Source organism: Palaemon carinicauda, chromosome 23, assembly GCF_036898095.1.
Source record: "Palaemon carinicauda isolate YSFRI2023 chromosome 23, ASM3689809v2, whole genome shotgun sequence".
NCBI classification, from domain to species: Eukaryota; Metazoa; Arthropoda; class Malacostraca; order Decapoda; family Palaemonidae; genus Palaemon; species Palaemon carinicauda.
In genome coordinates this window covers 66,161,790-66,176,789 of record NC_090747.1, presented here as the reverse complement: position 1 = coordinate 66,176,789, position 15,000 = coordinate 66,161,790, and the positions used below count along the sequence as shown (strand labels likewise).

The 15,000-nt window shown below is 43.5% G+C and overlaps 1 protein-coding gene across 1 annotated transcript in view; it reads right to left on the bottom strand.

The window, feature by feature from the left end:
* LOC137617144 (centrosomal protein of 104 kDa) overlaps positions 1 to 15,000 on the bottom strand; it is a 450,090-nt gene that overhangs the window by 67,999 nt on the left and 367,091 nt on the right. Inside the window, exon 13 of the mRNA XM_068347001.1 lies at positions 13,693 to 13,820. Within this exon, the coding sequence (XP_068203102.1) occupies positions 13,693 to 13,820 (128 nt within the window). The remainder of the gene's footprint in view (positions 1 to 13,692; positions 13,821 to 15,000) is intronic.

Sequence of the window (15,000 nt, the reverse complement as noted above, 5' to 3'; positions counted from 1 at the left end):
TATGTTTTCAAAAGCCGTTGTATTTCACTTGGTGGATTTGTAGTTTCATAATGTACAGTAATCAAAATTTGCTAAGGAGCTCAGAAGAAACTCAACATGGAGGAACTTCGGATTTTTTTTATCTATTTCGTGGTCCCCCATACAGATTAGGAACACCATCCTTTTTTCGACAATTCCTTATTAGAGGTACTGTATTATCTTATTATTAGTAGTACCAGCCAAACTCGGCTGGTTCCCTCGTCAGGCTAAAAGGAGCGGAGAGAGGAAAGGTGCCCTTCTGTTCATTTGTTTGATGTCGCTACCCCCCAAAATTGGGGTAAGTGCCTTGGTGAATAGATTTTGTTATAAATCTAAGGGTGTTCAATATATCTCCTGGAATTCGTCTACAAAATCATGGCCGTGGTTAGGTTTGGGGACTTGATCAGATAGTAATAGTTTATATATGAAAGATTTATTTTAATATTATTGTTCCTCAACTTCTCTTGCCGATTTTCCTTATTTCCTTTCCTCACTGGGCTATTTTCCCTGTTGGAGTCCTTGGGCTTATAGCATTCTGCTTTTCCAATTAGGGTTGTAGCTTGGCAAGTAATAATAATATATATATATATATATATGTATGTATATATATGTATATATATATATATATACATATATATATATATATATATGTATATAATTGTATATATATACATATATATATATATATATATATGTATGTAATGTATGTATATATATATATATATATATGTATATATATATACATATGGGGATATATATATATATATATATACACACATATATATATATACATATATATATATATATATATAAATCGATAGATAGATAGATATATATATATATATATATATGTATAATATATATATATATATATGGATGGATATATATATATATATATATATATAAATATATATATATATATATATATGGGAATTTTTAACTCCCGAGAACAAAACATTAGAACTTATTTAGTACCTGGGAAGTAAATTTAAGCACTTCTTAGCCTCTGGAAAAAAGCATGAGGACTTCTGAACTCCTGAGGATAGAGCATAAAGATCTCTTAACTTCTGGGAACAAACTATAAGAACTTCTTAATTACTGGAAACAAAGCCAAAAGAGTTCTTAACTCCCGAAAACAAAGCGAAAGGACTTCTTGACTCCTGGCATGAAATCATACGAACTTCTTAACTCACTGTAACAAAGCATAAGGACTTCTTAATCCCCGGGAACAAAGCGTAAGGACTTCAGTTCCTGAGAACAAAGCATAAGGACTTCTTACCTCATGGGGAAAAAACGTAAAGATTTCTTAAATCAGGGAAACAAAGTCCAAGAACTACTTGACTGCCAGGAAATAAGCAAAAGGATGTCTTGATTGACAGGAACAAAGAGTAAGGGTTTCTTAACTTCCGAGAGATAAACAAAAATATTTCTGAACTTCTGGGAAAAAAAAATAAATTCTTCTTACCTCTTGAGAACAAACCGTATTGGCTTCATGATACCTGGCGACAAAGTGTAAGTACTTTATATGCTCCTGGAAAGAAAGTGTAAAGTCCTCCTAGCTCCAAGGAATAAAGATGTTTTGATATCCGGGTATAAATTGTAAGGACTTTTTAACTCGCGGGAATAAAGCATAAAGTCTTCTCAACTATGAGGGACAAGGAGTTAGATGTTTTCGACTTCCAGTAGCAAAGCATAAGGGCTTCTTAACCTTTGGGAACAAAGTGTAAGACTTCTTAACTTCCGAGAACAAAGAATAAGGACGTTTTGATTACAGGGGACAAAGCGTAAGGACTATTCAACTTCAGGAATAAAGCGTGAGATCTCCTTAACTCTCAGGAACAAAGCAAAAGGTCATCATTACTCACAGGATCAAAACATAAGGACTTCTCGACTCCCGAGGACAAAGCATATTGATTTTCAACTCCCAGGAAGAAAGTATAAGGATTTCTTAACTCCGGGGAATAAAGTGTAAGGATTTCTATAGCCCCGAGAAAAAAACTTAAGGACTTCTTGACCACCAGGGACAATATGTAAGGATTTCTTAGCTCCTGGAGAAAAAAACATAATGAATTTTTGACTCCTGGTTAAAACAGAGTGTAAGGACTTTTTCACTTCCCGGAAAAAAAAGGATGAACACTTCTTAACGCCAGGGAACATAGTGTAATGACTTCTTAACTCTCGGAAAAAAAGAATAATGACTTTTAAGCTCCTGAGAACAAATCTTAAGGACTTTTAAACTACTGGAAACAGAGAGTAGATACTTCTCAACTACCAAGAACAATGCATGAAGACTTCATAATTTCTGGGACCATGGCGGAAGGACTTTATAACTTAATCCATCACCACAAACGACCTATTTATATACTCATGTCCATTAGAGTCCCCTTTGGGAAGATAAATCTCAGGAGATTCTTTTGGGAACACACACTCACATGGACACACACAGACACAGACACACACGAATATATATATATATATATATATATATATATATATATATATATATATATATATATATATATATATATATATATTATATATGTGTGTGTATGTGTGTGTGTGTATATGATAAATTTTGCACATTAAGACGTATTTTTCATATTCAAATAAGCCATATATATTTTGATACATTAATGTCTGGATTCTCTTAACGACCACGGGATAAGAGCCTCTTGTCTTTGTGTGATTTCGCCTGGGGCTCTGATCCCGTGCTCGTTAAGAGAATCCAGACATTAATGTATCAAAATATATATGGCTCATTTGAATATGTAAATATATACATAATGTATATATATATATATATATATATATATATATATATATATATATATATATATATATATATATATATATATATATATATATGGGCTCAAGCCATGTCGTCCTGATGGAAGGTTCCTTCAGTAGCTTCCTTTGGATATATATGACTACCATAATATTCCCCAAGAATTAAACTAAAGGTTTTCACAGAATTCTAACTTCTGGAGCGAGTATTCTAAGGGTTATCCCTTTAGAATATCGTATATTAACAGGGGACGCATGCATTAACACGTCACATGGCCATCTGCACCCCACCTAGCGTTTACACTTCGAGGGGGGAGTGTGGCGAAGTGACTGAGGTGCCGTTCCAAAGTTACCCTACCTTCGTCACTGTTACGATACTCGCAACGTAAACAAACCGCCGCCATACTTGTGTGACGTCACGTCCGCCCTCACCATTCCGTTCATGGTAGCTCTCCTAGCCTTTTGTTTGTTCCCTTTGATCGGAGTATTTCTTGTGCATCCTTCAAGATGTCTCAGACTTCTGCTTCACCTTCTTCTGGAAAGTTGAGTACCAGGTTCTTGTATTGTTTAAATAAGCTCTGGCCGTCGAGTAACGATTTTTTACGCTAAAATCTTGCGTTTTGTGGCCGAGCTGTGCCTTGCCCGGAGGCGCCATTTCACGGCGCTGCTGTTCGCTTTGCATGCGTTATTAAGATAGCCAGAACAGCCTTATCTGGCCTTATAACTAAGTTAAATTTTTAGTTATTTAGTCTTCATTATTAGGAATAAGTTATATTATGCAGATAGTATTCTTCGGCGCTTTTAGTTAGCCGACCCGATACTAGCCTTTCAGCCTAGCATAGGCCGCAGCCTAGTGTTCATGTTTACTTCTGCATGATATAATAAGTGTTCCTAGCGTTTATGTTAATGAAGATATAGGCTTAAATAGCCAGAACAGCCTTATCCGGCCTTATAACTAAGTTAAATCTTTAGTTAATTAGTCTTCATTATTAGGAATAAGTTATATTATGCCGATAGTAGTCTTCGGCGCTCTTAGTTAGCCGACCCCATACTAGCCTTTCAGCCTAGCATAGGCCGCAGCCTAGTTTTCATGTTCACTTCTGCATGATATAATAAGTGTTCCTAGTGTTTATGTTAATGAAGATATAGGCATTTTTAAACATATACAAGATTCAGTGTTACACACATTTTCGCCTTCGAGGGACCATACAAGGGACGGTGCCTAGTCCAGCCAGGCCACACCTAACTCAACGCTGGGACCCTTGCATGCTTCCTTATCTCCCCTATTACCTTAGGGTAACCTCCCTCTGGGTAGCCTCGCTATTCCTAGCCCCTTACCCGAAATATTTCGGGTAGGTTAAGCTAGGTAGTTCTTCCCTCTTCCCTCCCATAGTGTATGGGGGGATTTTGGTCAGAACCCCAGAGTACTTATCGTTCATCCCAGTCCACCCCAAGGAACGTCTTTCCCTTGGGGTATCGACTGAGACTGAAGGTGGGGGGTCCTAGCCCTCCCCCCTAGACTGCTCTTGGTTGGGACTCGTCCCTTCCTCCTGTAGCCTAGCGATATGCATCCCCAGCCTTACCTAATCTAGGAGGAGATCTCCTGGTTTAGATTAGGCCTTGGGGGTTTCTGTTTTATTATAGTTTAGGACAGTACACCAGTTCTGTTCCTACTCTGAGCTAACCTACCCTAGGGTTGGAGAGCGCTTCTCTCATGCCTGGGTAGTCTAGAAAACAGATTCCCCCACCCTCTGGGAGCTTTAGGATCGCGATCCATTCTGCCCCCTCCCCCCCCCCCCCCACTCTATCCTTTGTGTCAGCTTGCCTTCACACCCCTGTCTGGTGTCATACAATTCCCCCTAAGGGAGAATTGTAGGTTAAGCTGCGCTCTCCTGCCTGGGTGGCTGCTCTGCTACACTTCCCCCTCATAGTCGAACTATGGGGTTGTGTTAGCGGCCGCCCTGCCAGCAGAAGATCACCCTCCCCCCCCCACCCCCTCCCTGTTTAGAGTGTTCTCTGATCCTCCCTTGGATTACCATAGGCATCCAGCCGTCTGCCGGGTCCCTGGCGTCGGATGATAGGTTGTTCCCCCCCCCCCCCATCATGAGTACACTCCTTCCAGAGGAAAGCCGGTTGGGTATCGAACATTACCCTTCCTCCTTCCCTCCTTATCTTTCTCTCTTCTATCATGGTGCCGGTCCACTGCCGCCTCCGCCTGCCGGCGACCGCCGCCGGCACGCCAGGTGACTCCCTACTGCATAGGACGTTCCTATCTCAGGATTACCTAGGGCAACACCCTGCTGGCTGCCGGGGGCCGCCGCCCCTTGCCGCCGCCCCTTGCTGCCGCTAGCCGCCAGTACCCCAGGTCTGAGGACCAACTATGGCGTCAGCCTGCCGGCTACCGGGGGCCGCCGCCCCTTGCCGCCGCCGCCGGGGGTCGCCGCCGCTGCCGTCGGCTTCTCAGACACCTTCCATCTTATGTATCCAGTTAGGTTCACCATTGCGACAGCCTGCCGGCTGCCGGAGGCCTCCGCCCTGCCGGCTGCCGGAGGCCTCCGCCCTGCCGGCGACCTGCTGCCGTGCCGGCGGTCGCCCCTACAAGTGTTTCCTACCTCTCTGCTGCTCAGTGTGTAGCCTTGATGGATTTACCCCGCCGGACTAGGCCTCCGGCATGCCGGCAACGCTCCGCGGCTTCTAGGGATAAGCACCCCTTCCCCCCGGCTGCCGGCCCCATGCCGGCAGTCGACTTATACATCCATATAGACAGACTGATCTTCTTTGCTGTTTCATACCCTGAAGACAGTGTCTGAGCTGTATGAGTGTACAATACAATGTTTCCAGCATACTCTGTGCTTCTCAGTGCAGTCTCTTACCGGGACCTTCCCAAATATTGAGGGGTTTATCCTATTTTCCCCTCCTTTATCTAGGTTCTGAACGATTTCAGACCTTCCCTACTCTGCAGACAATTCCTTTATAAGGAAGCCTAGTCTGGCTTCCCCATAGGGATACCATTCCCTCTCCTATAACCTCAGGTTCTAAGGAATTGCCAGCAGAAAAGGTCGCGGTACCTGGCTGGACGGGATTCACAAGTATGTGTCTTCCTACTTCTTTTCTAGCTTACCTATCCGGAGCTCACATAACACAATTCTAAGTTTAAGAATTAGATTAAGGAATCTTAATTTAAGAGTAATGTAAGTCATGACTCTATTTCCATGTACTCATGTTCTCTATCTTTTACAGGAGGAGTACCTGAAGTGTGAGAGGCCCTTCTGCTCGGTTCGCCGCCCGGACATTTACGTGCATGGTGCGTGTCGGACCCACGCCCCCTATACTGCAAAGAAGGGCAACCTCAAGTATTGGGATCCCGTGTCCTGCCCAGTCTGCAAAGGCCTCCTCGACGAGGGGTTCGACAACCCCCCGTCCTTAGAAGCCAGGGTCAATGCTCGAGAGAAACTGCGCAGGTGGGTGCGCGGTTTCCAGAAAAACGCTGCCGGGCCGTATCTCCCCAACGAGAAGATGAGGGCCATCCTTTTCCCGAAAGCGTCGGCAGATTTTGTGATCCCCCAGGATCAGATCCCCTTAGTTCAAGTGACCGTAGAACCGGACATCGAGACTACGCTTAGCAACTGTAGTCTAGACGAGGTGGAGAAGATGTCAGACGTGTCCGACGACACCGAGAGGACCCTCATGGGCCAGGATCCAGAGGAAGGAGAGGATCAGGTGGAATACCCTGATTCGGAGGGCGAGGTCACCCCTCCACCTCCGGCAGCTCCCGTAGTGGTCGAGGAGCCAGTCCCCTCTACCTCCGCCGCACCGCAGCCCCTGCTTCCTGCCACCGAAGATGCCATCCGGGTATTGGTGGCCTTAATGGACGAGAAGCTTAGCAAGCATTCTGCCCAGATTACAAGCCGTTTCATGGAATTGAGGCAACCGAAGAAGATCTCGGTTAAGGACCTTCCTTCCTGCTCTGAGTCTAACCCCTGGAGGTACGCCAAGCATATGCCAATCACAACTGGCAAAATATTCATTAATGACAAGCTAGGGTCTATCCTCCTGGAAGAAGTGGAATTCTTCCCTAATTTCGAAGCTTACCCGGACTGTTACGTCTGACTTAGGACCGAAACGGCCTCCAAGGAGGAGACTGAGCCCGAAGAGGTGATTGTTTTTGATCACTCAAAGGCCCAAGCTTTACTGGCAGATTGCCAGAAGAGCCGCGGTTTTACTAACTCGAAAATGCTGGCTCTGAGCAAGAAGCACCCGTCCTTTCTTGCTCCCCCTTCCGCATCCTTCCCCTTCGTGGAAAAAGCCTTTCATGCGGTCATGAAGGCGGTGGAGGAAGGAAAACCCTGTCCTACCCTGGAGGAGTGTAGGCCTCTCTCCCTCCCCCTTCCCCCCGACGACAAGTTCTGGAAAGATATCCAGTTCACCTTCACGGTTGGGAAGCTGGACCCTGACGTAGCTGGACGTCAGTTCAACGAGGACCTCCCGAAACTGAATGACCACCTTCTTCGTCGGGAACAAGAGACCAAGGAGAGACTGGCTGCCTCCCTGTCTCACCAGATTCAGCTCGCGGTCATGGCCGGGGACGTTAGAGTCCCAGACCTTTATATGGTTCTTGCCAAAACCCACCTAGTGACTGTGATGAAGGACCTGTACAGCTTCATCAGGGCCAGAAGAACCTGCAGAGAGTTCATGTTTGCCAACGCAGCAGTGAAACACGAACCCCGGAAACTCATCTCCTCCAACATCTGGGAAAGAGATCGTCGACAAAGCCGCCTCTGAGAATCGGAATCTTCTCAACAAATGCGGCATGTCACGAAAGAGGAAATCCTCTCAGGACGAAGGCCCTCAGCCTAAGAGGAAATCCTCCAAACCAGGACCCCGGCAGCGTCAACAAAAACGCCAGTTTCCGGCTCCCGCTACTACCCAAGTGGTCACTCAACCGCAACAGACCTTTCAGTTGGTCCCCCAACCAGTGGTGTCACAATCACCGGCCTTTACCCCTTCCTACGAGCGTCAGTCAACTACCTTTTGTCCCAGAGGTAGAGGCTCAGGCAGAGACTCCTCGCACCGCCCCTCCAGGGGCAGAGGAGGAAGGGGAGCTAGCGGCCGAGGTGGCAAGACCTCGGGAAACCAGAAGCAATGAAGTGCTTCCGGTGGGAGGAAGACTCCGCCACTTTCAGGATCGCTGGACCTTCGATCCTTGGGCACACAGCATCATCAAGAAGGGATTGGGTTGGAGCTGGACACAACCACTTCCAACCTTCCACCAATTCTTCCAGCCATCAACCCCCCTCTTGGAAGAATATGTCCTAGAACTCTTGAACAAGAAGGTGATCAAGAGGGTAAAGTCCACCAGGTTCCAGGGAAGACTGTTTTGTGTTCCCAAGAAAGACTCAGACAAACTCAGAGTTATTCTCGACTTGTCACCCCTCAACAAGTTCATTGCGAACAACAAATTCAAGATGCTGACTCTTCAACAAATAAGAGCCCTACTGCCTCACAAGGCCTACACGGTCTCAATAGACCTGGCGGATGTCTACTGGCACATCCCAATGAACCACCACGCTACCTCCTACCTAGGATTCCGGCTCAATCGAAGAAGCTACGCCTTCAGAGCCATGCCCTTCGGGCTCAACGTGGCTCCGAGAATCTTCACCCAGCTAGCAGACACGATCATCTACCAGCTACGCCTTCTGGGCGTCCAAGTGATGGCCTACCTCGACGACTGGCTGGTCTGGTCAACTTCGCCAGAAAAGTGTTTGAAAGCTTGCAGCAAAGTAACCCAGTTCCTGGAACATCTGGGTTTCAAAATAAACACCAAGAAGTCTCGCCTCGCTCCAGCTCAGAAGTTCCAATGGTTAGGAATCCATTGGGATCTTCAGTCACACCGCCTTTCCATTCCACTAAAGAAAAGGAAAGAAATAGCAGGGTCTGTCAGAAGACTTCTCAAATCCAAACAGATCTCAAGACGACAGCAAGAGCAAGTTCTCGGCTCACTACAGTTCGCCTCAGTGACAAACCCAGTGCTACGAGCAGAGCTAAAGGATGCACCAAGAATCTGGAGACAAAACGCATCCGTCGCTCCAAGAGACGTCAAGAGACCCCTACTAAACAGGCTTCACTCCCTGCTAAGCCCGTGGTCAGAAGCAAGGACCTTGAAAAGATCCATCCCTCTCCAACCTCCACCTCCATCGCTCAACATCCACACGGACGCTTTTCTGGAGGGTTGGGGGGGGGCCACTCCCATCAACGACAAGTTCAAGGAACATGGTCTCCCCTATTCAAGACGTTTCACATCAACATCTTGGAGGCCATGGGGGTTCTTCTCACTCTGAAGAAATTATCCCCGCGTCCTTCGATACACATCCGTCTAACTCTGGACAGCTCGGTAGTAGTCAGATGTCTCAATCGTCAGGGCTCGAGATCGCCCCACCTAAATCAGGTGCTATTATCCATCTTCCGCCTAGTGGACAGGAAGAAGTGGCACCTGTCTGCAGTTCACCTACAAGGATTCCGCAACTTGACGGCAGACACTCTATCGAGGACAAACCCCATAGAATCGGAATGGTCCCTAGACGCAAGATCTTTCTCCTTCATCTCTCGTCAAGTCCCGGAACTACAGATCGACCTCTTCGCGACGAGCGACAACAAGCAACTTCCTCGATATGTGGCCCCTTACGAGGACCCCAAAGCGGAAGCAGTGGACGCCATGTCCCTGGACTGGAACAGATGGTCCAAGATTTATCTGTTCCCTCCACCCAACCTTCTGCTGAAAGTCCTCTCCAAACTGAGAACCTTCAAAGGGACAGCAGCCCTAGTGGCTCCCAAGTGGCCCTGGAGCAACTGGTTCCCCCTAGTCCTGGAGCTACAGCCCAAGCTGATCCCTCTGCCGGGCCCAGTTCTCTCCCAACAGGTGCAGAAGTCGACTGTCCTCGCTTCATCAAAGAAAGTCAAGGATCTTCATCTCATGATTTTCTCTCCCTAGCCGTGAAGAAAAGATTTGGGATCTCGAAGAAAAGTTTAGACTTCCTAGAGGAATATAAAACAAAGTCTACCAGAAGGCAATATGAATCATCCTGGAAGAAGTGGGTATCCTTCGTCAAGGCAAAAAATCCTACGGAAATCTCCATTGATTTTTGCATGTCCTTCTTTATTCACCTTCATGGACAAGGCTTGGCAGCCAATACGATTTCCACTTGCAAATCGGCCTTGACCAGACCACTTCTATACGCCTTCCAAATAGATTTATCCAACGAGATCTTTAATAAACTCCCAAAGGCGTGTGCTAGACTCCGTCCAGCACCTTCACCGAAACCCATCACCTGGTCCCTGGATAAGGTGCTTCATTTTGCCTCTAGCCTGGACAATGATTCTTGCCCTCTGAAAGACTTGACTCAGAAAGTAATCTTCCTTTTTGCTCTTGCCTCGGGAGCCAGAGTCAGTGAAATAGTGGCATTATCAAGAAAAGATGGCCAGATACAGTTCGCCGACACGGGGGAACTTACTCTCTTCCCCGACCTCACGTTTCTCGCTAAAAATGAACTTCCCACCAAAAGATGGGGCCCATGGAGAATCTGTCCCCTGAAGGAAGATGTCTCTCTATGCCCAGTGGAAAGTCTTAAGGTCTATCTTCGAAGAACTTCTGACTTTGGTGGAGGACAGCTTTTCAAAGGAGAAACGTCGGGCAGCGACCTGTCAGTAAAACAACTTAGAGCGAAAATCACCTACTTCATTTGCAGAGCTCATCCCGACAGTACACCCGCAGGTCACGATCCTAGGAAAGTCACCTCTTCCCTAAATTTCTTCCAAGGAATGGGCTTCAAAAGCCTCCGATCCTTCACAGGCTGGAAGTCCCCTAGAGTGTTCTTCAAACACTATTCGAAGCAGGTGCAAGAAATCAAGCGATTCGTGGTGGCAGCAGGTAGCGTGATGAAACCTACTGTTTAGTGCTGCGTAGGACAGTGAGTTTTTCGAGACTTTACCTCAAACGGGTGCCTGTGTTGACCCTAGTGCGATACATAGTGATTTCAAGGGACACTTAGTGTCACTAATGGACTGTCCTTTACCAAGGTGAAACAACATAAATTCGTACACGTGTGCCACATGTTCTCGGACATGAAATGCATTTTGATTTAAAAGACTGGCGTTCCTCAGGAACAAGTGATTACAGAAAAGATTGTTTCCCTTTCAGATTCTGCATCACCATCTTTTACCATATCTATGTCTATTATTGTATTTTATTATTGTACATAAATTTTCATATTTCCATGCAAATTTCAAATAAAATATTTATTTTATTTACCACATGCGTCTCTTTCGCTCCTATTTCTATATGAAAATATATTGCTGTTCTTGTTTTACTGAACCTACTCTAGAGTTTATTATGATTAGTATACCTACTATCTTATATGTACTCACCTAATGGTATAAATTTGTTCCTACACAAATATTTACCCTTCTGATCTGTCTTGAGACCGGCACGATTTCTTAACCAGGTGAGTCTCTCCTCGTCAGATTACTTCGAGATGTTCTCTTGTCCTACTAGGACCTTCCTCGCCAGGGGGGCGGGACGCCAGGTCGTTGTAATGCCTCTGGTAGTGACATTTAACGGAGATGTCATGGTCTCTTTGGTCACCAGACCACGGGAATGTTTATTCGGAGTACCAGGCACTTGAATTGGGAACAAATCCACGATACATTAATTCTCTAGTACACTTCCATCAAGACGACATGGCTTGAGCCCAAAAAACGGATTTTGAGCGAAGCGAAAAATCTATTTTTGGGTGAGATGGCCATGTCGTCCTGATGGACCCGCCCAACTGTTCCAGTTCAGCCCCTCCCTGCTGTATTGTATCGGAGGCTGGTAGTGAGCTAGAACAGAATGGTGAGGGTGGACGTGACGTCACACAAGTATGGCGGCGGTTTGTTTACGTTGCGAGTATCGTAACAGTGACGAAGGTAGGGTAACTTTGGAACGGCACCTCAGTTACCTCGCCACATTCCCCCCTCGAAGCGTAAACGTTAGGTGGGGTGCAGATGGCCATGTGACGTGTTAATGCATGCGTCCCCTGTTGATATACGATATACTAAAGGGATAACCCTTAGAGTACTCGCTCCAGAAGTTAGAATTCTGTGAAAACCTTTAGTTTAATTCTCTGGGAATATTATGGTAGTCATATGTATCCAAAGGAAGCTACTGAAGAAACCTTCCATCAGGACGACATGGCCATCTCACCCAAAAATAGATTTTTCGCTTCGCTCAAAATCCGTTATATGTGTGTGTGTGTGTGTGTGTGTGTGTGTGTGTGTGTATAATCATCATCAGCCCCTGCTAGTCTAATGTATGACCAAGGCTTTAGACATGTCCTTCCACATGCATCTATTTGTTATACTTAATACCTGCAGTTGGAAAAGCTTTATCATTATACAAAATTCCCACCAATAAGTTTACTCTTAGTAGAATACAAAATATTTACATAGATCATGTTATGTCGTATAGAAAAACAGCTAGACTTGAATCAATCAAGAGAGAAGACATGCCTTAGAAGTGAATATTCAACAATTGACTATATCCATGTAATTAACCAGCTAATTGAAAAATCAACAGTTATTACAAAACTATGAAAAGCTTTAGATTTTGTAAAAACATCGATAGTGATGAAAGCCCTTACAAGACAAGGAATAAATGAATCTAATTGAGAACGCTTGAAGATATCTATATGGGAAGTACAGGAATCCTAAAACTACATAATGATAGTAAGAAAATTTTGATTGACAAAAGAAGACCCCAACTCTTTTAACTTATTTTAAGAATTTATATTAGGAAAATGTAGGAATTACTATTAATGGGGAATACCTTAACAACTTAAGATTTGAAGATGACAAAGTTCTATTTATTGACTCAAGGGAGGGATGGCAAAAGGTGATAGAAGATTTGAGTAGAGGAAGCAGATATGTAGGGCTGAAAATAAATATGAGTAAAACTACCAAAGTATTTAATAAAAATACAGAACCACAACCAATAGGAGTTATGGACGAACCTCTATAGATTGTTTATGAATCTCTGTACGTACGGCAGACAGTAAGTGACAGTAAGACCATGAGACCAAAATTAAAAGAAGGATAAGCATGGAGTGGAGAGATTTTGGTAAACAAAATGAGATTATGAAAAATAAAATGCCACTTTTTCGATATAAAGTACTCAATCAAATGGTCCTACCAGTATCAACTTCTGCATTAGAAACTTGGACCCTTACTAAAGCCTTATAACCTAAAAGTTACAGCTCAAAGAGCTATGGACAGAGTAATGATGGGAATAACACTAAGGCACAGAAAAGAGCAACATCGATACGAGAACAAACTAAAGTAGAGGATATTCTAACAGCATGAAAGAAAAAGAAATGGCCATGAGCAGGACATATAGTAAGAATGGCAGATAATAGATGGACAAGAAGAATAACTGAATGGGTCCCTAGAGATTGTAACCGAAGCAGGGGAAGAGAAGACAATGGATTGACGATCTATGAAAATTTGCGGGTGAAGACTGGCATAGAAAGACCATAGTGACACGTATAGAAGGATATATATGAGGCCTTTGTACTGCAGTGGACTAGAAATGGCTGATGGTGATGATATACAAGTGTGTGTATATATATATATATATATATATATATATATATATATATATATATATATATATATATATATATATATATATCAACGAAAAATATCCGAACACCATTTAGTTACGCCTTACATGGTAAAACGATGTTTGACATCACAAAGGTCGTCGCTATTTCCATTACTCACTGGCAGGCAAGGGTCGTAAAATAAGGAACCAGATGAGTACGCAAAGAAACAAGAGCCCATGAAGAGAGACACACTTACCTAGAGTGCGTTGGCGTTGTGTTGTTCGACCCGTGGTTGTAGGTTGACTGAGGGCCACTGCTCGTTTGAGAGGGGGAAGGCCTAGGGGTCCGAGGAGTTGCTGCTGCTGCTGCTGCCGCCGCCTCCCGCTGGAGACAGGACGGTTTGAAAGTAAAGGAAAAAGATAAATGAATAAGAAACAACACATGGCGGATTGGATGACATGGGACCGGTCCGGTGTTGGTACCTAGGGAACAACTTTTTGTTTTTTCAGAAGCCCTGGCACGGTAATAAAAAAACGCGCCTTATCCCAATTTGTAAATAAATAATCAGATCTCTACCTATTATTCATAAGAGCAAAATGATTTGAATAAGAATTTCAAGATTGAAAAAAATTATGTTTTTCCTATAATTGCTATACCATTCATATAGCAACATTCTTATGATATTTGATTGAAAATTACTTCTAAGAAAATTTACTTATTGTTCCTTATGCTTAATATATTGACAAAGCATACAATAAAAAATTTACTTTACTGATAATTAGACTAAAAAATAAACAAATATGAAACTTAACGTGGAAAAGGTTAAGAAATCTGGTTTCCGTCACTTTGTAAGACAATAAAAACCTATGTTTGATTATAGTATTTCATTTACCTGTAATCTTTTTAACATACCGTGAACAATTCAGTAGGCTTTAGTGGCCCTGTGGTAGTTGTAAGGCAACATAACATAAAGTTAATGGATTAGGCAATTCCTTAAACATGCTGAAGATCTTGATTAGTACGTCACTATAAATATATATATATATATATATATATATATATATATATATATATATATATATATATATATATATATATATATATATATATATATGGCAAATTTTTCAAAAATATAAGCTGGACCAACTAATCACAGAATCCCCAAATCATTATAAACCTCCTATGAAAGACTGTGTTAGGTAATGGACGCTTCTCGGAGATGGACAATGACAAGAAGAGGTCGAATGAAATTAAACAGTTAAATTAAAACAAAAATAGATGAATACGAAGAAGAAGAAGAAGAAGAAGAAGAAGAAGAAGAAGAAGAAGAAGAAGAAGAAGAGACAAAATACAAACTAGCAGAAACTAGCATTTAAAAAAAAACTTTTCCAATAAGATCTATGAGAGAGAAACAAAATAAGACTAATAAACAAATGCACAACTACAGACAAACAAAAACCTAGAATAACAACAAAACGAGAGGTCATGTCATGAAAAAGTAAATTTCAGAAGAAGGTTGATAAATGAAGGGGACGAGACTTCCGGCGCCCCGGTATAGACCGGA